Below are 20983 nucleotides of genomic sequence, written 5' to 3'. Positions count from 1 at the left end.
TGATCTGGCAACTCTTTTTTTAAATTTTTTTACCAAACCAAAACATTGGTTCCGAACTCTGATAAGCGGGAAATTGAACCTCTTTTTTGGGGTTTTGTGTTTTTAAATTTTTTGGAAATCAGTTCGGCTAATTGTTGTTAGACGTTCGAAAAGAGCGCAACCTGTGCGGGCGGATTCAAAAATTGTACTGACCGGGGTGAGGTTGGGGTTCCCTTGGATAGTCCGAAAGGTTGAGCACAGCCCACTGGGATTGGGTTTACTAGTATTATTGGCTATCATAAGCCTACTATGCTTACCTTCCGATGTTCCTTTGTATTTTATTTAAATTAATTAAATTAAATTTTTGATTAAATTTTAAAACAGCTTTTTCAACTATTTATACTTAATACTAATATTTTTTACATTTATTCTTTATAAACAATATAAAGTTAAATTGGTTTGTATTCTTGATTATAATACTGATTTTATAAAATATATGAATCTGGTTCGCTTACGTTTTTGAAAATCAAAAAACCTGCAAAGAGTTCTTAGTTCATGCATATCTTAGAATAGGCAAGTTTCAATATAATTTTTTTATAATTTCATTTTTATATTATTTGCTGTTTAAAATTCTTAAAAATTTTGATTGAGATATTACTTACATGTTCGAAATTAACTGATTTTTTGAATTTAGGCGGAAAACTGGAATTTTTAGGGAGAAAGCAAAAGTTGGCGGTCACTCTGGTGCATTGTTGTTTTTTGGTATTTTTTAGAGGAATATATAAATCACATTATATATTCGATAACTACCGATAGGTTTACTAAAATAAACTACATTAGTTTTTAAATTTTTAAATTTATTTAATTCTGAGAGCCATGGTTTTTCTATGATTGCACGAAAGAGTTCACATTGGCTTTTCTGCAACAAAGTTGGCGTACTCCTATTCCGAATAATCCTTAATTAGCCGGTGAGTACCTTATAAGCGTGCTTGGCGGCCAAGTCCCTGAGATTTGTTTGGTCCTTACATTATTTATTTATTTAAGAAACTATGGGCGGCACTAAATGTTGTTTTCGCGATTGTCGTGTAAATTCCGGCCGCAACCCCAGCATGCACTTCTTCAAGTTCCCGGCCAAGGACCCCAGTAGGTTAAAGGATTGGGTCAAGAACTGTGCAAATCCAGATATTTCAAATGCGTCCACTACCAAACTTTCCACGCGGACCGTGTGTGCCCGGCACTTTCGAGCGGAATCCTTCATGAACTACAAAATGGACAGGCTGATTCCCAAGCAGACGCCCACCTTGCTGAGGATCAACAGGGATCTGGCCCTGGATTTTGGGAATCTCGACCAGAACGGCGAGGCACTTCTGGTGAAGCTGAAGCCTCCAACGCAGCCGCATCTTATACCGCCCAAGGATTTCGAGTGTCCCCTGGGCTTCGTGGACGGCGATGGGGAAGATCATGATGATGATGATGGTGGGCAGAGACTGGAGAAACCACAGGAAACTCAAACTGAGGCGGAGGAACAGCCACCATCGGAAGACGAAGCTCCAGAAATCGATCTTTTGATAAATTCGGAGCAGGAGCAGTCGCCTGTGGCCAAGGAGAAGGCAGCGGTGCCTCAAAATATTCTGGATATAATGAGTCAACTGCAGCCTTCGCTGGGCATTAAATTGATTCAAAGGCCTGTGGAGATTCAGAGAATGGCTGCCAATGAAGAACAAACGGCCAAGGAGCAGACTGGAGATTCAACCAAAAGGCAGATGGTGACCAATGAGGCCGAAACAAGTAGTAATAAACCAGAGATCAGAAAGCTGGAGGAAGAGAAGCAACCTACGAAGGATCAGGCCAAGAGAAGGAAGATACAAGAACAAAAGACTGAAAACCCTGTTCAAATTGGGAAGAATTTGCAAGAGAATGTAAAGAGACAAACGCAAAAGGCTCCACAATTAGAGAAGCCCACACAATCCAGCCACTTTAAGCAGAATCCCAGCCAAGAGAAGCCCACTGTGCATTCCGAATCCCCAGGTTTCTTGAACGACGAAGAGAATATGGATAGTCAGAGTAGTAGTGACTCAGAGCCAACTGAAAAACCATCTTCTTCCGAAGACGCCCTCCATGAGAAACTCCTTCAGGATTATAACAAACTACAGGCAGAGTTTGATAGACTCTCAGAGGAAAATGCCAAGCTAAAACGACTGCAGGCAGAACAGCCGAAGGCTCCCAAACCCGCCTCCAACTCACTGGGCAAACCACAGCTGTACATGGCCATCAAGAAGTACCTGGGACCCACAATGGCCGCCCTGCTGCGCATGGAAATGTTCGGCGGTTCCGAGGATCGCACCTGGAAGGATGACGAGCGGGAGTTCGCCACCGAGCTGCTGCAACTGGGCGACGAGGTGTACAAGTACTGCTGCGACGAGTGGCGCTTCCGGCTGCCCTCGCTACGAACTGCCCGCTCCTGGCTGGAGAAGAAGAAAACGGATAATGCCGACGAGTTTCTCGATCTTTAGGCTTGCTTTTGCAAATTAGCTGTAGTACTAATCATTTAAAAATTATTTAAGAACTTTAATTAGTGATTTTAATCGACCTATGTTTACTATTGAGTACGTTTTTAGCGGGCTCGATAGTAAATTTAAAATTTAGAATTTTAGTTTCCTATCCTTTAAGTGTTTCGTGTATCGTCCTATCAGTAAGGACTTAAATAAAATATGCAATCTTTAAAAACAAACACATTTCAAGGGTATAAGTCTAACCACCGCTTCTCTTTCAGATTCCTTTTTGCTTCCAACTGGATTTCTCGAAGTTGGTACCTTTGTAAAACAAAAGATTGCGGACTTTCTAAAGGCAACAAGTACCTGTGTCAGGTCATTATTATTTGGGAAACTTTTACAAATATATCGTTCAGGTAATTATTGTTTACGATACTATTGCATATATGTATAACCGATTAGAACACGTGTACTACCTGGTATAAGCCGCAAGGAAATCCCTTAAGGATCATGTATTACTTTGATCAGAATATTTGGAAACATAAGATTTTCCACTTTCCAAAGTACCTGGCTCAGGCTACTATTATTTAGTATCCTTTTTCATTTATATCTCACAGGAAATATAAAGTCGTCGCCACAACTATTACAGTCAGATCGAAAATTATTCTTTACTTGTTCGGGTCTCCGCAGACCAATTTGTTTTGTGTTATATTATCGACGTTAGCAGAAGATATTCTACTAAAAATAAGTGTAAGCAGGCACCTTTGCTTAATAACATTAAAAGGGTACGTATTATGAATTATTTTACATTTATCGCTGAAAGTTACCCATCATTTTATCATTTCAGATCATGGAGTCTTCAATATGTCGTGCTTGTCTGTTATCTGACGAAAATATGGTCAATATTTACGATGCCAAACACGAATCGGGGATTTCCATTGCAAACATGATTTCTCAGTGCACCGGCTGTAAAGTGGAAAAAGACGATCTTCTACCCAAAACCATTTGCTCAGTCTGCCTGCAGGATGCCCAGAATGCATTCGATATTATTGAAACGTACGAAAGAAGCCACCACTTCTTCTGCTACTTTAGAGAATTAAGGGAGGAGGAACGCGATAATGAAGGATCCTATTGCTCTGAGGAAGACACACCAAAAGAAGTCGAATCAATTGGAGACAATGGTCAAACAAAAACATGCGAAATAGATCAGACCGATTCCGAAGCTGGGATGGAGAGCTCTGAAGAAGATTTAGAGCAAATGGTTTTACGGGAAAATCCATTTCAGTGTTTACAATGCTCAAGGATTTTAACATCTAAAGAAAATCTTCAAGGACACTTGCGAACTCACACAGGAGAACGACCCTTCAAGTGCTCTAAATGTCCAAAGTCTTATACTCGTTCTTCAGGTCTAAAGAACCACTTGCCAGTTCACAGCGGAGAACGACCGTTCAAGTGTAAACATTGCTCAACGACATACGTATATAGATCCGATTTTCGTGTTCACTTGCGCACTCACACAGGAGAACGACCCTTCAAGTGTTCTCACTGTCCAAAGTCTTTTACGACTTCTTCAAATCTAATTGTGCACTTGCGAATTCACACAGGAGAACGACCCTTCAAGTGTTCTCAGTGTCCAAAGTCTTTTGCTCAATCTTCAAGTCTGTCTAATCACTTGCGAACTCACACAGGAGAACGACCCTTTAAGTGTTCCCAATGTCTGCAGTCTTTTACTCATAATTCAGTTCTAAAGGCCCACTTGCGAACACACACTGGAGAACGCCCATTTAAGTGTTCCCACTGTCCCAAGTCCTTTACTCGATCCGCATCTCTAACTGAACACTTGCGAACCCACAAATGAGAAAATCCGATTTCTTAATGTCGGGTCAACTTTTGTCATCCAGTTAAATTGCTTATTTGGAAAAATGAATCTTCTCAATTGCCTGTTAGTTTAACTAACAAATGTTGTTTAATTTTGGCTTTATATATTATGATTATAATAATTAACGACCATTACCAATTTTGATGTTACTTTAAATTTGTATTACAAAAATAGGATAAGAATTTGGAAAATAAATACCAACAAGATTTGAGAATGAATTTAATTTATTACCGATTATTACGCAATATTAAACCACTCAAAAGGTAATTGTTTAAATAAATTTGCCCAATTGGCGGCAATCGATATATATATATAGGTAGATAGGCGATAGAATATTTTGTGACCTATGAAATTTTATCAATAAGAAATTCAATTATCAAAAAGCATTCATTTTCGAGTAATTTCGTCGTCATATCATAAACTAATTATGCAACTAATCCAAGCCTTTCTTAATTATATATTTGTATATGTAAGTCTAAACAATGATTCTGTTTTTTCAGATTAATTTTTGCAACTTAACGTGTTGTAGATGCCCTGAAACATTGCTCGAAGTTGGTACCTACTTAAAAGATAAGAATACGGATTATACAAAGTCCCTCTGTCAGGTAATTATTGTTAAGGATGTTATTATATATATGTATATATAACCGATTATAGTCCGTATACTACCTGGTATTAACCACAAGGAATAACCCTTTCTTCAACCCACAAAATCCCTTAAAGAGTGGAGATTATCGAATTTCCAAAGACGCCAATTACCTGTGTCAGGTTTCTATTATTTGGTATACTTTTACTTATATATCTGATATAATATCTGATAGATAGGGTAGAGCCTAAGACCCTAATAATTGCTTATTGTATTGTATTATATTATCGTGCAACCAGAAGATATCCTACTAGTAACAAAAGTTGTTTAAAAATTTTAATATTTCGGAAAAGTAAAAATGCAGTTTTATTATGTTTATGAATACCTATCGAAATGTAAAAGGCATTTTTTTAATCGGACCATTCGTTAAAAAGTTACGGCGGATCAAAGTTTTTATGAGTAACGGGTATCTGATAGTCGGGGCACCCGACTATAGCGTTCTCTCTTGTTAATTTATAAATCATGGGTTTATAATTTCAGATCATGGAGTCTTCAATATGTCGTGCCTGTCTAATACCTGCCGAAAATATGGTCAATATATTCGATTCGAAACACGAATCGGGGATTTCCATTGCAAACATGATTTCTCAGTGCACCGGTTGTAAAGTGGAAACAGACGATCTTCTACCCAAAACCATTTGCTCAGCCTGCCTGCAGGATGCCCAGAATGCATTCGATATTATTGAAAGGTACGAAAGAAGCTACCACTTCTTCTGCTTCTTCAAAGAAATAAAGGAGGGAGAATGCGATAATGAAGGATCCTATTGCTCTGAGGAAGTGACAACCGAAAAAGATAAATTAATTGGAGACAATCGCCAAGAAAAAACACTCGAAATAGATCAGACCGATTCCGAAGATAGGATGGAGAGCTCTGAAGAAGATTTAGAGCAAATGGGCTTAGGGGAAAACCCATTGCAGTGTTTACAATGCGCACGGATTTTAACAACTAAAGCAAGTCTTCGAGGACACTTGCGAACTCACACAGGAGAACGACCCTTCAAGTGCTCTAAATGTCCAAAGTCTTATACTCGTTCTTCAGGTCTAAAGAGCCACTTGTCAGTTCACAGCGGAGAACGACCGTTCAAGTGTAAACATTGCTCAAGGACATACTTACATAAATACGATTTTCGTGTTCACTTGCGCACTCACGCACGAGAACGACCCTTCAAGTGTTCTCACTGTCCAAAGTCTTTTACGACTTCTTCAAATCTAAAAGTGCACTTGCGAATTCACACAGGAGAACGACCCTTCAAGTGTTCTCAGTGTCCAAAGTCATTTACAATATTTTTTTCTCTGACTTTGCACTTGCGAAACCACACAGGAGAACGACCCTTTAAGTGTTCCCAATGTGCAAAGTCTTTTACTACTTCTTCACGTCTACAGAGCCACTTGCTAGTTCACACAGGAGTACGACCGTTCAAGTGTGATCATTGCTTTAAAACATACGCACGTAGATGCACTCTTCGTCGCCACTTGCAAACTCACACTGGAGAACGACCATTTAAGTGTACCCAATGTCCGAAGTCCTATACTGTTTCTTCAAGTCTAAAGATCCACTTTCGAACCCACACAGGAGAACGACCATTCAAGTGTTCCCATTGTCCAAAGTCATTTACACATTCTTCAGGTCTGTCTAAGCACTTGCGAACCCACACAGGAGAACGACCGTTTACGTGTTCCCATTGTCCAAAGTCTTTTTCTCGATCTACAATACTATCTGCTCACTTGCGAACTCACACCGGAGAATAAGTGTTCCCACTGTCCAAAGTTTATATTGAATTTTCGTCAATTTACAAAAATTGTATGTTAATTTGAGTAACAATGGTTGTTTCTTGAATGTGTCAGTTATTTCATTCTTTCTAATACTACTTTGTAATTGTATTACGAAAATATTATAAGAAGTTTGAAAATTGTAAGTTGAAAATTGAAATTGTATTACGAAATTATTTTAAGAAGTTGGAAAATAAATACAAAGAGGAATAAAATTTGCATACGATTTAATGGTCTTTCTAAACGTTTGCCTATATTAAAGCTCTGTTAGTTAATGTGGCAGATGATGGAATCATCAGTGGTCTTCGTCACGCAGATCTCCTGTGTGGAGGCGTCGCAGAAGTAGCCATCCGGACAGCTTCCCGTGACATTTGTGGGCGTTAGGGCGCCGAAGCAAAAGGCGAATGTGTTCAGCGAGGTGCAGGTGAAGGTGTAGTTGGGACCACACTGGCCACAGCTGTCCGTGTCGCCGCAGCTGGCGGGGTTCTCGCTCCGCTGGAAGCAGATCACCGGCTGATCCGTGCACACCAGGCCATCGGTGCAGACGAAGGTCTGATTGGTATTCGGTTCGGAGCCGCCGAAGCACAAGTTATACGCTGTTTGATTGATGCAGGAGGCTCCGTTTGTTTGGCAAACATTACAGTCTGCCTGGATCCAAACGATTGGTAGACCTACCAAGGCAAACTGGAAATATATGCGGGGATTTATTGGAATTATAAAGTTGAATCCGTTAAATAGTTATCAAGTTATTTGTTCCTATTTGTACTATACGTTTTATAGCCATTAATTTGGATGATCAATGTAAAATTATATGAGTTACACTAAAAAAAAAAAAAAACCTAAAATCCGACGTTTAGTTATCAGTTATAAGTTAATAGCTCTTAAAATAATGTTCTACATGCAACAAATAGTGAAGAGCGCCATAATTATAAGTGTACCCACATTTCCTAAAAAAAAATTTAATTGAATAGAAGATTAATTGTAAGAACTCACCAAAACCAAGAACTTTTACATCTTCGCAAATTTTTTAAAGAACTTTTTGGGATTAATTACACTATGTAGCATCCAAAATTAACCTCGATGAGTGCTATATTTTTGGATTCATTACGAATTCCCAAGTTAAACTGCGTTTTCCAAAGAGTTCCCCGACGCAAGGATTCTTAGCAAAAGGACCTCAAAGTTCGAAAAATGCTGAAATTGGCCAACTTTGCGGAGCTCTCAGAGGCAAATGGATGCATGGCTTGGTTCGAAGTTAAAGTTTTTTAAAAGATACACCCTTTATCTTTCAAACCCCATACATAAAATAATTTTAGGATTTTTTTTTAAGGCAGAAATAAATTCCAAAAAACATAGTCAAAAAACTGAAAAACATACAGCTGCGGTCAAAATAGTAGCAGTGTCGCCGCCTTGTGTTTTTAAAAGTTTGATGTTGTAATTATTTCTTATCCAATTAGTCTAATAGTAAAATTATAATCAATACAATATTACCAGGAAAAGATCAATTACAACAACAAACTTTTAAATACACAGGGCGGCAACACTACTACCATTTTGACCGCAGCTGTATACTTTTATGTTTTTTGACTATGTTTTCTAGAATTTGTTTCTGCCTTAAAAAAAATCTTAAAAATTTTTTAAGTATGGGGTTTAAAAGATAAAGGGTGTATCTTTTAAAAAACTTTAACATCGAATCAAACCATGCATCCATTTGCCTCTGAGAGCTCCGCAAAGTTGGCCAATTTCAGCATTTTTCGAACTTTGAGGTCCTTTTGCTAAGAATCCTTGCGTCGGGGAACTTTTTGGAAAACGCAGTTTAACTTGGGAATTCGTAACGAATCCAAAAATATAGCATCCATCGAGGTAAATTTAAAAAGCACTAAAAATGCTGCACAGTGTTATTTATCAATTTAGGATTTCTTTTGGAGATTGTACGCCTTTGATCTGATCATCTTATATTATTTATTTTAAACTAGGTATGAATCTTTCCTAATTTTTATATAATAATCACATAATCACAATCTTTAGAACTCACCAAACCCAAGAACTTTAACATCTTCGCAACTTTACGGATCTTCGGCGAATGATCAGCAGACACCTGCGTTCCAGTCTTATTTGTACATTTTGGCAGCGGTGCCGAATTGTGTTGTATGGCCATTGTAAAGTTTTCGGAGCCTTGGGTAATAAGAATGGCTAGTTATCTTTTTATGGGCGCTAAGCAAACGCTAACTGAAGGTGCGGCCGGGCTTAGGCTCCTATAAAGAGAATTGCCACTTGGCCAGCCATCACACGTAGGTTGCTCTTCCCACCAAACAGACAAACCATGCTGGCAAATATAGCTCTTAAGGTGAGTCTAAAGTATAGTAAACCCGAAGAAAGTGACCCATTTTACATTTATTTCCAGATCTTACTGCTCAACTGGATGTTAGATGGCACTCTTGGACAATCTTATTGTTCCGACTGTTCCCCGACAAATAACCAATACGCCTGTTTAAATGAGACTGCCTATGGTCTTTGCTTCGGTCAGGGAACTGTGGATGAAAGTGCAGTGACAAACTGTCGGGAGGGCTACTACTGCGTCCTGGCGGGATTCTGTGCGACCATGGATTCAGCGGAAGTGAGATTTAGTTAGCTTTCTAAAGACGTGCCAAATCTCACACTTCTTTAACTTCTTTAACAGCCGGCTTGTGTCACTGATATTTCTACGACCACAACGGATTTGGTAACAGGTTGGTAAATATACATATAACACTTATGTTTATGGGTTTATTGCCCGGGGACTTTAAATTATCTTGTACTTTAAACTGGAAGATTCGACGACCGATTCGAGTAGCCTGGAAACCACAGAGTCTACAGTGACCACAGAGAGCACTACAATGGAGACGACGGAGTCTACGGAAACCTCGGATTCTACTACTTCTGGAATAACAACGGATTCGAGTACCCAGGAAAGCACAGTGACCACAGGAAGTACTACAATGGAAACTACGGAATCTACAGAAACCACTACTTCTGAAATCAGTTCAGATTCCACTACTTCCAAAATAACAACGGATTCGAGTACTCAAGAAACCACAGAGTCTACAGTGACCACAGCATCGACTACAAGGGAAACAACGGATACTACTACTTCTGAAATAACAACAGATTCCAGTACTCAAAAGTCCACCAAGTCTACAGTGACTGAAAGTTCGACCACGCCAGTTACCATAACTGCTGATTCTACTACTCCTATATTTACCACGGATTCCAGTACTCAAGAAACCACGGAGTCTACAGTGACCGAAACTTCGACACCAGTAATCACTACAGAATCCAGTACAGATTCCACAACATCTATTATTACAACAGATTCGAGTACCGAATCCACCACTCCTGCTAATACAACAGATTCTAGCACTCTACCCACAACTTCTGAACCAACTACTGAGTCCACTAGCACTCCAAGTACTACTACAGAGTCTTCTGAAGTAGATCCCAACGTCTATTGCGCTAAGTTAAGGAGCAAAGGCTACTTTCGAGTTGAAACAGATACAACGTGTCAAATGTAAGTATAATTATTATCATACTTTTGAATTATCCTTATGCATTATAATTTATAGGTATGTCTACTGCTATAAACTGAGCCAGGATTACCTGGGTTGGCTGTATTACTGCAACACGAATCAATACTACAATTCAGATACGGAGGCCTGTCAACCCACTCGACCAAGCAATTGCTAGATTTCGAATTAAATTTATAAATTTGTAATTTTTTATAATGAGATATAATATTAAAAATCTCTGTTTGCTTAAGTAATTTCGGAAAGTTTTACTACCATTTTAATAGTATTAAAATAATTTACTATAATACATCTATTACACGATGAGTATTATTCATTTCTCGTGCAGGTCTCAACTATTTACATATAGCCTTAGCTATTTTTATGCACATCCTTCGGGTTTATTAATACTGCAGACTTTAAGGTTCGAATCAAAGTATTGCCCACTTTTACAACTTTTGATTAGAGCTCTCGTTGAGTCATTGGTTAAATAGCAATATACGAAACTGAAAGTAAATTTCCACTTTAGGACTTAGTCATCGGTATTATCTATAAAGCTGCTTACGTGGTGCATGTGGAATCGTTTTGGTTTTCAATCATCACAGATTTATCCACTTCCTGACAGGCTGTATCTGCACTCCAGGAATCCAGGACTTTTAGTTCAGGAGCTGGCAATGCAACCAGGCAATGCAGCAGAAGCTATTCAGGAATAATAGGTATTATTTACAGGAGTCAACCAGTAGTCCTTTCGAACTTACCATTGATAAAATAAGACTCGTCCACATTGTCGTTTTAACCTTGCTTCACTTTGCTTTCACACTGAAACCTTGAAGCATCCGAGGGGCCTTTAAATACCGGTAGAATTTAATCTATAGCATCGTTTATCTCTGTACGCTTTGGAAATGTATTTAATGTTTATTGCGTACTTTTTATGAATTTATTTTGTCAGCCATAAATGTACATATGTATATTATTTTTGTTTACGTACTTCTCCAGATATGTGCAAATTTCTGGGGAAACTCTGAGTGTTGCCAAGAACAATAATCTGGTTGTTTTGGAAATGCAGATTTATCTAATGGAATTAAAAGATTCCTTCCTGGTGTTTTATTTATATGTTTTAAATATTGTAAATGTTTTCTTGGTTTTAGCGAATACCTTAGTTCCCCAAACACCTTTTTTGGCTGAGCAATCAGTATAATATAACGTATTATCTCGAGAATCACCTCACCCACATAATCAATGACTCATCATGAAATTGTTATCATTTATAAGTGTTTTTATTAGATCTTTGCAATTCTTAGAAATTATACAATTATGTGCAATAATCAGGTTGAAAAAAGAAATTGGTTTTTATATTGCAGGATACGGTTATCAAATATTATGGTTATTTTATTGGTATCAATAATGTACACCAAAAGATTTCAGATCTTATTAGTTCTGAAATTAGGGTGCCGCAATGGTTGAGGGTGTCTCCGCCTCCTCACATTCATTCGGCTTTGTGGATACACAGACCTTCAAGCTTATGCTGTAATCGGTCTTACCAACATAGCTATATGCATAGCTGAAAACTCAGATCGTTATTAACGTAGTGAAAACCCTTAAACTAACTTGCACACCTTGTACACGTTGGATCATCCTGGTTTTCCAATACGGTGTATTTTGTAATATCCGGGAAGGCTTTTTCCAAACTCCAAGATTCCGAGTTCTGGTTATCTGATGTGCACGAATCAGGTTTAATAGTGGTGCATATTTTTATAGTGTCATCAAAGTAGGTGTTTGACTTGCAAGTCTTTACCAAAGGCACAGGGGGTCCATTAGATCCAAAATAGCAATATACATAGCTAGAAGATTGAGATCATTTAGTTCAGAAATGGAAAACTCCTAAATTGACTTGGTTACCTTGCACACGTTGGATCATTTTGGTTTTTCATTATGGTGGTTTTCGTAAGATTCTGGCAGGCTGTTTCCAAACTCCAAGAGTCCGAGCTCTGGTCATCCGACTCTGGACTTCTTGGCATCGCCAGCAGGCAGTGAACCAGCACCTAAAATCCAGGGGTCTTGAAATACTTTTATTAATATTAATATTTTGGAGTTCCTTACCAGTGAAATAATAAGTCGCAGCCACATGATCAACTGTCTTTTGCTTACTGCCAGTTTGAGAAACCCGAAAGGTTCTTATATACCAAAAGGTTTACCTCTGCCCCGTCTATATCAAAAGTTTTATTAGTGATAACATATCACCCATTATGGTTATTATTTTATTTTATTGGTTCAATGATGTTCATAAAAAGATTTCAGATCTTATTAGTTCTTAAATTAGGTGCAATAATCGGGTTTGGTGGCAGAACACACTTTTTCTGTGGCATCAAAGTAATCGTTTGCCTTGCAACTCTTTATCAAAGCAGTAGCTGATCCATTAGAAACATGGCAATATAGATAGCTAGATGATTGGATATTATTATTATTAGTTGTTCTTACATATGTAAGTGTTACAGGTTGGATCGTCTTTGTTTCTACAACTATGTGCAATAATGAGGTTGAAAAAATAAATCGGTTTTTACATTACAGGATACCAATATCAAGAACGGTTATCAAATATTATGGTTATTTTATTGATATCAATAATGCAAACCTAAAGATTTCAGATCTTATCAGTTCTTAAATTAGGTGCAATAATCGGGTTTGGTGGTAGAACACACTTTTTCTTCGACATCAAAATATTGGTCTGATTTGCACTTCTTTATTAAAGCAGTAGCAGATCCAGAACTAGAAACATAGCAATATAGATAGCTAGAAGGTTGGAAATTATTGTTATTAGCTATTCTTAAGGATCCACAAAATTTATACATACGAATTGCAGGTTGGATCGTCTTCGTTTTTAAACAATGTGGTTTTCGAGACAGTCAAGCAGGTTGCTTCTGCACTCCAGGGTGCCGCTGTGGTTGTAGTTGTTGTGGTCACAGTGGTTGTGGTGGTTGCTGCAGTGGTGGTGGTCACAGTGGTTGAGGGCGTCTCCGTGGTGGTGGTGTCCACACATCCATCCGGTTTTGTGGCTGTGCAAACCTTCAAACTAGTACTATAATACTGATTGGCCTTGCATGAAGTAACTTTTGTGGAACGGATTCCATCAACAACTGAACAGGTTATAAAACTGAAAGATATAACTAAAGTTTAACCACCAAGTAATACTTTCTTTTTAGGATATTTACGTGGTGCAGGTGGGATCATCTACGTTCTCAAAAAATGTGTTTTTAGTGGCTTGCTGGCAGAGATCATCGGGATTCCAAGGAGCTTCTGTGGTGGTTGTTGGGATTTCAGTGGTTGTTGTAGTAGTTGGAATTTCAGAGGTTGTTGTGGTAGTTGGAATTTCGGTGGTTGTGGTGGTAGTTGGAATTTCAGTAGTAGTCGTTGTAGTTGGGATCTCAGTGGTCGTAGTAGATGGAATCTCAGTAGTACTAGTAGTTGGGATCTCCGTGGTTGTGGTCTCTGACTTGCAGACTGGATCGGCATTCAGATAACAAGTGTAGAAACCATCGGTGCAATAATAATCCTTTGGACAAGGCAGCAGATCATAAGATGGCACTCCTGCAAATAAAATAACTGATGAATAATATTCCCTTATTTGTAGACAAACTCACTCACCGTCATAGCAGATGGAAAAAGTGGTCTCACTATGACAAGCCACTTTACTCGCACTTTGGCACACATCGCATGTGGCCGCCAAATATTGGACCAAGAGCTAAAAACAACCGAATATTAAAAAGAAATCTTCACAGCTTAGAGTACTTACCAGTGATACTAGGGCCTTTAAACACCACATCTCTTTTGTCTCCAGTCGCTTTTCATTCTAAAATACTGGGGACGAACGAATCAGCTTATATGTATCTCTCTGGTTATCTTTAGAGACTTGCCCAAAAAAGTGAGATATTTGTACGTATGTTTGTTTGCTTAGTTTTATTGCGGTGTTAGGCTTTGCGTCAATAAATAGTACAAGGCTACAAGTAATTTATATAAAAATATATTCACAAATTGAAGGCGCGTTTGTTAGCTGCTAGCAGAGTACGAGTTTGGTTTACAACATAGTTAGGAATACATAGATTCGAGTCGAGTTTACAAGACACCAAATGAACAGATGGATATAAATATATATATCAACGAATATTAAAAGCCTTTCGCTTAGGACGTAACATTGAGGCATCGGTATAGCTAATTGTTAACATATTTCTTTAAAGTTTTCGTGTATATAGGGGTGTATACTGGATAGTTATATGAGTTCGCACAGTTGTCGCGTAGTCTTCTGGAGTTTATAAATTGCATAAATAGGTACAAACTATACATCTAATTGTAAAACATGTCTTAAGGCAAATCATAGCGTTTCAAGCAGCACTTTACATCTTACATCTGTAACTACTAGCTTAAGGCAACATCGATGTTCTAATGCGTTTAAAAATAAATTCGTTAATTTCTAAAACGAAATAATACTTCGTCAGCAAATGCATTATATTCGAGTTCAAGTTGTGTGGACGTATACTGTTTGATTTATTGTTGTTGGATCTCTAGACGCAGCCGTACTCATACCAGATGCTGTTGCTCTTGTCCTCGGGCCGCTTCCTCGCGGACTTGTCATCTGGCAAAGGAGTTCCGCCGGAGACGCTGCCGCTGGCCTGCAGCAGTGGGCTCTGATCGCCGCTGTTCGATGCTCCGCCGATCGTCGTGTTTATCCGGTTGTACATGAGAAACGTGGCTGGCCCAGTGGGAGCACTGCTGTCGGCAGTCTTTTGAGGCGTCTGGGGTTCGGCGGGCGTGGGCGTTGCGGCATTGCCGGAGCCACTGCTGCCACCGGACTGCTGGTTCTGGGCGGAGCCGGGACTGGAGCCATCGGGCAGCTTCTGGTGCTCGTCGATAAGATAAACGGTGCGTCGTGAGCCGGCTGTGCCGAGTGTCAGACTGCTGCCCGTCACGTCTGGCGCTTCGAGACTGCTGCGAAGCAAATGGTTTATGAGTCAGTAATTAAATCACAATATATATATTGAATACAGAGGTGAGGAGCGACAACAAAGGGATGCAAACACGCATTGTGCAGAGGGAAAGGTGGTTGCCATTTGACAACTGATTCCATAGATCGAATTCGTTTCAATTGGCAAGTTTTAATGGGCTTGGAGTGATTGTTAAACATCTAAAGCGCATACCCGTGCACGCTATTTCTACGTGAGTTATTCAAATCCGTACGTTTCTGAGCCTGCAGGCTACTGCGCACGGCGCCGCCGCGTTGGATCGAGTTATCCAGCAAATCGCTACTCGGACATATAGTACATACATTGTTTTATTTGGTGCGAGTTGTGTGTTGAGTTGAGTGTATAATACATGTAAATAGAACAGAAACCATGAACCCAAACCGAATTTTCTATCTATATAATGGATGGATGTCTCACCGCTGCAGGCTCTGGCGGAGCGGTACATTCCGCTGCAGCAAGTGCGTGTCGGAGGCAATGGACAGTGGCTCCTCGTTGCTGTTATCCGACTCATTGCCGCCCGATTCGGAACCGATGACGAACTGGGAATTGGTGCGAGCATCATCCACCCAGGAGCGACGGTTCTAAAAAACAATATTCCAGGTTATTTAAGATTAATTGGGAATAATTTCTAGCAAACCTACTCGACTGGGCACCTTGTTCATCAGATCCGAGCTGGCCTTCTTCACTCTTCTAACCAGCATGCTGGCAAAGGGTTTTCTGTGGATTAAAATACTCAAGTTAATACAAATTCAACTCCTTATTCTTCGTTATTTACTTCTTATGCACCGTGGTCTCAGACTTCTTGTAGTGCTCCATGATCTTCTCCTCCAGCTTCTCCTTCTGCCTTTTTAGGCTGTGCACCCGTTCCGTGTAGTTCTTCTCCTCCTCGTGGAAGTGCTTCTTGTCCTCCAGGGAAATGGCCAAAAGTTCCTGATACTGCGAGAGCAATTGGGACACATTGTCCATTAAGGCTTTCCTCTCCGAATCCAAATCGGCATTGTTCTGAATCAACATCTCGCATCGCTGCTGCACCTTGCTGTACTCCACCTGCAGGTGACGCACTTGATCGCTCTTGGTGTTCAGCTCGCCGGAGAGTTCAGTGTTCTGCAGCTTGAGGCTCGAGTGCTCCATGCGCACCATCTTGTACTGCTCCTGGATGTTCTTGTACTCGTTCTTGAAGCGATCGCTGGTGGCGAAGAGATTGCGGAAGTCGTCGGTGAGCTTGGAGTGCTCGGTGCGCAGAATGGACAGATCTTCGCTGCAGGTCTTCATGTTGTTGTTCTGCGTGGTCAGCTCCTCGATGCGCTGCTCCAGTGCCGTCTGCTGTTCGCGGGTATCGCGCAATTCCTGCCGCAAATCCCGCACTGCTGCCTTCAGCTGCTCCTTGTCCTTGTTCAGCGATTCGTACTCCGCGGAGAGCTGATCGTGCAGGCACTGCAAAGTCACCTGATCCTGCAGCGCATGCTTGTGCTCCTGCTGCAGTGAATCGATGTCCTTGAGTAGAGTGTCTTTTTCCGCAGCCAACTGTGAGTTGGCCAGCTGAAGAGCCACATGCTGGGTGTTCAGAGAAGTTATCTGCGAACCCAGAGCAGCCACATCCACGCTGAGCCGAGCATTCTCCGTCTGCAGCTGTGTGTTGGAATCCTTGATGCGGTTTAGCTCCGCGGACTCTCGTGCCGGACTGACTCGCAGTTTGTGCTCGAATCGCAGCTCCTGGGAAGAGGGTTGCGTAGGAGCGGGGGGCAGAGGCTCCAGAGCTGCGAGTTCAATGTTCTTCTCCACCGTGAAGATCTCCTGACGGTGGCACAGCACACACATGTCCGACTTGACGCCGCCCTCGCGCTCCTCCTCCTCCGCCTGCTGCTCGCGGGTCACGTTTAGCATGATCTCACGCACCGTTTTGAAAGTCTCCGGATTGCGCACCAATTTCTCCACCACATGCTCTACATTCAGCTCCCCCGGCTCCTCGTCCGCCAGGCCAAGTTTCTCCAGGTTGTGGCGCACCTTCTTTGTTACTAGGGTACCAGTGACCAGGTCGTTGCGCAGTGTGCTTATCATCTCTTGGTCAATAATGCGCTGCGAAGCCAGCTCTTGGTTTTGCTTCTCCAGTTCCACAAACTTCTGATGCACTTGCTCGGAATCTTCGAGCGCCTTGCCCAGCTTCTGGAGTTCCTTGCTCTGTGCCTCCAGTCGATTGATGCTCTCGTCCAGCTGCACAGACTTCTGCTCGCTGCCCTCCTTCAGCTTGGACACCTCCTTGAGCAGACTGGCATTCTCGCGCTCGAACGTGGAGACCTTGGCCTCGATCTCGTAGAGCTTCTGTTTGGTCTGCTCGTATTGCTTGGATTTTTCCGCATATTGCTCCAGTTCCTTTGCCTTGCTCTCCGCCAGTCGTTCCAGATCGTCGGCTCTACGCTGAATGCTGTCGTTTAAAGTTTGGATGCGTTGCTTTTCTTTGTTTAGGGTTTCCACATGCTGCTCGGCATCCGAAAGCTTCTGACGATCAGCCTCGCGCTCCAAACTCTGACGATCGTAGCTCTTCTGGCGACTGTCCACGGCATCCTGCAGCTTTTTGTTCTCCTCCAGGGCGTTCTTAAAGACCCCCTCCAGTTCGACATTTTGCTGCGTGAGTCTTTGGATGTTTTCTTGCATCTGCTCGGTTTTCAGCGAGAGCTTTTTCTTCTCCTTCTCTAACTCGAGCAACTTGCTGGTGGACTCGTGGAAGCTGCTCTCTTTTAGCTGCTCCAAAGCGGCAGTCAAGCGACGGTTCTCTAGCTCCAGCTTGAGTGCACGGGTTTGGGCATTATTCGTTAGCTGTTCGGACAGGCTGTTGTCGCCCGAATTGCAATCATCTTCGTTTTCCGAGAAGGATTTGTCCAAATCCATCGTTGAGTTGAGATTCCTGGCCACCAGTTGCAGTTGAGCATTCTCCTCCAGCAGCTCTTCTAGCTTGGACCGATCTACGTCCCTTTCTAAGGCCATGTCGTTGAGCTTTTGCTTGTACTTGATGATTTCGGACTCCAGGGAGATGGCGTGCTCAGATCTTTTGCGGTAGCGCTGCAGCTGCTCTTCTAACATTTCTCTGGGAAGGTAAAAAATGTAAGTTAAATAGAGATTTAATATATTTTTCATTAATATACTTTGATTCCAGCAGCACACGGTTATCCTCTCGCAGCTCTTCCACGCGGGATTTATAAAAGTCCGAGTCGCCGAGCTTTTCGCGATACTTTTGAACCTCTATCTCAAGACGATCGGCTCTTTCGGCCCTTTCCCTTAGGATATCCACCTCATCCCGGTATGCTGAGGCCCGCTTGGCCTCCGTAAACCATTCCTGGCTCTCCTGGCGCAGTTTGTCAAAGCGCGCCTTCTTGTCATCGAGCTCCTCGCGCAGCTCCAAGAGATTCTCGGATTTTTCCTCACTAAAAAGAGTAGTAGATAATTGAGATAACCACATAGGAAAGTAAATAACACCTTAACTTACAGTTCCTGACGCAGTTTGCGGTTCTTGGAGCGAAGATCTGCACACTCCACGGCCAGGTGATTGCTCTCCGAGTTGGAAGACGATGAGGGAGTTGAGGTGGCGGTGCCATTCGAAGGGGAACGTGGAACACCAACACCTTGGCCACATTCCACCAGATTATCGCTGACTGCCATTTCGGTTTCCACGCACGCCAAGTCGATCCACTTGAGATACATGAGATCCCGCTCCTTGGTCAGGCGCAGGATGTGGGTGTACATGCTCTGCGGGGTCAGTCGCTCCAGGGAATCCTCGGTGAGCACCAGACTGTGGCTATCGGTGACCTGTTTGATCAGAGCCACGATGGCGTGCTGCGTCTCTAAATCCAATTCCTTGATCCTGGCAATAAACAGCTCCTTGTTGGGACATTGCACCGCTGCGCCGAGGAGCAGGGTGAGCAGGGTTTTCATCTGATCTAGGCCATTTCTGGTCTCCGGATGATGACCCAGGGTGAAGGCATCGGGCAGCACCAGAATGGTCTGGCCGAGCTCCTCCTCGAAGAGCGACTTGAGATTCCGCACGATGCACTCGAAGTTCTTGGCCCTGGCGATGCTGAGGGACTTCCCATTCAGATCGTTCAGCTCGCTGGGATTATTCTGAGGCTCCGGATCGATCTGCAGCCAGACGCTGTGGATTATGTGGCCATCCAGCAGGGAAGTGTATCCAGCCAGCAGCTCGGCACGTGGCAGACATGATTCCAGCTGGGAAGGAAGAAATTACCAGTTTTTTAGATGCGGAATTCAACAAAGAACTATGTATATTCGCTGGACAAGAGCTCACATCACTCCTCCGTTTCTTTTTGTACCGTAAGCCGTCTTGAGCAAGTTACAATGACCTTGGTTCTTTTGCGGAAAGCCGCATAACTACATACAGTGAGGGGGAAACGAATAGGAGTTAGAACTTTAAAGTTAATTAAAAAATTATAGTGATTTTAATTTTTAAATCTTATTTTTTTTAAAGGTTCTGCTTAATCTAATCTGCTATTAATTCAGTTTAAAGGAATAGGAATAATTTATATACTATAATTTAATTGTTATGTAAATATTTATTAATAAAATAATTTTAATACACATTAAAACTAAGCAATATTTATAATAAAAAAAACAAATTTTAATGTAAAGTTTTTAAAAATGTTTTAATAATTGCAAATTACTGTTTACTGTTTTTACTGTTTATTTTGATATTATTAAAAAAGTCTCCTATTTCGCTGACCTCAGCTGTGTTTGTTTGTGTGTGAGTATGTAAGCAGGTTGTTCTCACGACTCCGCTCTTGTTGTTTTTGTTGTTTTCGCCGTTTCCATATGCGAGTGCTTGGGAATCGAACACTCGAATTATTTATGCCAAGCACATAGGCCCACTTGCCATGCAAATATCGAGCATGTTTATCCATATTACCCGTCGTTATAGTAAGTACTCACCCAAGAGACGAGTGCTCCATTTATGAATTCGTCTATTTCCATTGGCGTCGCGGTCGCCGTGCTGGCCATTGTTGTTGTTGTTGTTATTGGACGGGCGGAATAGGTACATGCAGGTAAGTGTATGCGTGTGTGTGTGCCGCTGCACCTGTCACAAAGGAACAGCTGCGGCTTTTCCGTACTGCAATGCTATTATGCTAAGTCTTTATTTTCCCAACAAATAGTGTAGCACAACAGCCTCCCAAAATTCATGCCAAGGACGGGGCATTTTCACTGGCTTTTTATTCACCAAAACACACACATGCGAGCAGGTCAGCGACGTATTTTAACAAGGACTCGATGGACAGCACTTTCCGGATCGTATTGGGTTTAAAAACAAGTCAACAGGAAACACTACAAGGCGGCACTACAAAAAATAGCGAATCTTTTTCGGGAAGAACTGGAAAAAATTGTTGTTGGAAAAAAGCATAATTTGTGCCTGTGATGACACTCCACGACTGTTGCCAACTATCGATAAGGGGAACTAGCGATGGACTTATGTCTAGCTAGAAAGTAGCCAACTCTTAATACAGCGGGAAAAAATAAGAAAAAGTGTCAACCAATTATAATTATTAAAACAATTTAAAATGCGAGGCATATTTGTTTAATCAAGCTAACAAATTGGGAAAGAAAATATTGTTATGATTTGTAATCAATATTTTAATGTAAGTAAGGTGCCAATGGATTTCGAA

General features: G+C 41.3%; 7 protein-coding genes across 16 annotated transcripts; 2 read left to right on the top strand and 5 right to left on the bottom strand.

Annotated features, from left to right (window-relative positions):
- Positions 1-57: 57 nt before the first annotated feature.
- On the top strand, positions 58-6915 carry LOC108059873 (zinc finger protein 239). 4 transcript variants are annotated; one of them, XR_011418641.1, is made up of 6 exons: positions 58-196; positions 674-947; positions 1024-2516; positions 2753-2887; positions 4851-4955; positions 5477-6915. XR_011418641.1 is itself a non-coding variant. In XM_044394539.2 (4 exons), the coding sequence occupies exon 4, from the start codon at positions 5480-5482 to the stop codon at positions 6743-6745; it is 1266 nt and encodes a 421-aa protein (XP_044250474.1). In that variant the 5' UTR covers positions 726-947; positions 2753-2887; positions 4851-4955; positions 5477-5479; the 3' UTR covers positions 6746-6911. The 4 variants fall into 4 exon arrangements, 3 of the variants coding, with proteins under 3 accessions (XP_070071457.1, XP_044250435.1, XP_044250474.1); XM_044394539.2 differs by lacking the exons at positions 58-196; positions 1024-2516 and having other exon boundaries at positions 726-947; positions 5477-6911; XM_070215356.1 differs by lacking the exons at positions 58-196; positions 1024-2516; positions 4851-4955; positions 5477-6915 and adding an exon at positions 3319-4562.
- Positions 6916-6987: 72 nt separating this feature from the next.
- Positions 6988-8921, bottom strand: LOC108059882 (uncharacterized). The gene is made up of 2 exons (XM_017145346.3): positions 8799-8921; positions 6988-7450 (listed from the first exon to the last, which is right to left on the bottom strand). The coding sequence occupies exons 1-2, from the start codon at positions 8919-8921 to the stop codon at positions 7034-7036; spliced, it is 540 nt and encodes a 179-aa protein (XP_017000835.2). The 3' UTR covers positions 6988-7033.
- A 143-nt stretch (positions 8922-9064) lies between these two features.
- LOC108059875 (uncharacterized) lies at positions 9065-10486 on the top strand. The gene is made up of 5 exons (XM_017145339.3): positions 9065-9110; positions 9168-9380; positions 9444-9492; positions 9575-10310; positions 10366-10486. The coding sequence occupies exons 1-5, from the start codon at positions 9087-9089 to the stop codon at positions 10484-10486; spliced, it is 1143 nt and encodes a 380-aa protein (XP_017000828.2). The 5' UTR covers positions 9065-9086.
- A 154-nt stretch (positions 10487-10640) lies between these two features.
- Positions 10641-11163, bottom strand: LOC108059886 (uncharacterized). Its single transcript, XM_017145350.3, has 3 exons — positions 11064-11163; positions 10871-11004; positions 10641-10811 (listed from the first exon to the last, which is right to left on the bottom strand). The coding sequence occupies exons 1-3, from the start codon at positions 11088-11090 to the stop codon at positions 10688-10690; spliced, it is 285 nt and encodes a 94-aa protein (XP_017000839.2). The 5' UTR covers positions 11091-11163; the 3' UTR covers positions 10641-10687.
- A 443-nt stretch (positions 11164-11606) lies between these two features.
- LOC108059881 (uncharacterized) lies at positions 11607-12342 on the bottom strand. Its single transcript, XM_044394614.2, has 3 exons — positions 12205-12342; positions 11922-12146; positions 11607-11866 (listed from the first exon to the last, which is right to left on the bottom strand). The coding sequence occupies exons 1-3, from the start codon at positions 12321-12323 to the stop codon at positions 11749-11751; spliced, it is 462 nt and encodes a 153-aa protein (XP_044250549.2). The 5' UTR covers positions 12324-12342; the 3' UTR covers positions 11607-11748.
- Positions 12343-12460: 118 nt separating this feature from the next.
- LOC108059878 (integumentary mucin A.1) lies at positions 12461-14958 on the bottom strand. 2 transcript variants are annotated; one of them, XM_070214602.1, is made up of 6 exons: positions 14884-14958; positions 14096-14160; positions 13948-14044; positions 13515-13890; positions 13157-13456; positions 12461-12745 (listed from the first exon to the last, which is right to left on the bottom strand). In XM_070214602.1, exons 2-6 carry the CDS (start codon positions 14123-14125, stop codon positions 12622-12624), a joined length of 927 nt encoding a protein of 308 aa, XP_070070703.1. In that variant the 5' UTR covers positions 14126-14160; positions 14884-14958; the 3' UTR covers positions 12461-12621. The 2 variants fall into 2 exon arrangements, with proteins under 2 accessions (XP_070070703.1, XP_017000830.2); XM_017145341.3 differs by lacking the exon at positions 12461-12745 and adding an exon at positions 12826-13095.
- Positions 13973-20389, bottom strand: Girdin (protein girdin). 6 transcript variants are annotated; one of them, XR_011418446.1, is made up of 10 exons: positions 20256-20389; positions 18802-19538; positions 18461-18739; positions 16096-18402; positions 15962-16037; positions 15738-15901; positions 15495-15599; positions 14884-15285; positions 14096-14160; positions 13973-14044 (listed from the first exon to the last, which is right to left on the bottom strand). XR_011418446.1 is itself a non-coding variant. In XM_017145327.3 (8 exons), the coding sequence occupies exons 1-8, from the start codon at positions 20322-20324 to the stop codon at positions 14862-14864; spliced, it is 4161 nt and encodes a 1386-aa protein (XP_017000816.2). In that variant the 5' UTR covers positions 20325-20389; the 3' UTR covers positions 14241-14861. The 6 variants fall into 6 exon arrangements, 5 of the variants coding, with proteins under 5 accessions (XP_017000816.2, XP_017000817.2, XP_017000818.2 ...); XM_017145327.3 differs by lacking the exons at positions 13973-14044; positions 14096-14160 and having other exon boundaries at positions 14241-15285; XM_017145328.3 differs by lacking the exons at positions 13973-14044; positions 14096-14160 and having other exon boundaries at positions 14241-15282.
- Positions 20390-20983: the final 594 nt, after the last annotated feature.

The sequence above is a fragment of the Drosophila takahashii genome, chromosome 3L (assembly GCF_030179915.1).
Source record: "Drosophila takahashii strain IR98-3 E-12201 chromosome 3L, DtakHiC1v2, whole genome shotgun sequence".
Taxonomy (NCBI): Eukaryota; Metazoa; Arthropoda; class Insecta; order Diptera; family Drosophilidae; genus Drosophila; species Drosophila takahashii.
This window is presented reverse-complemented; position numbering and strand designations above follow the sequence as displayed.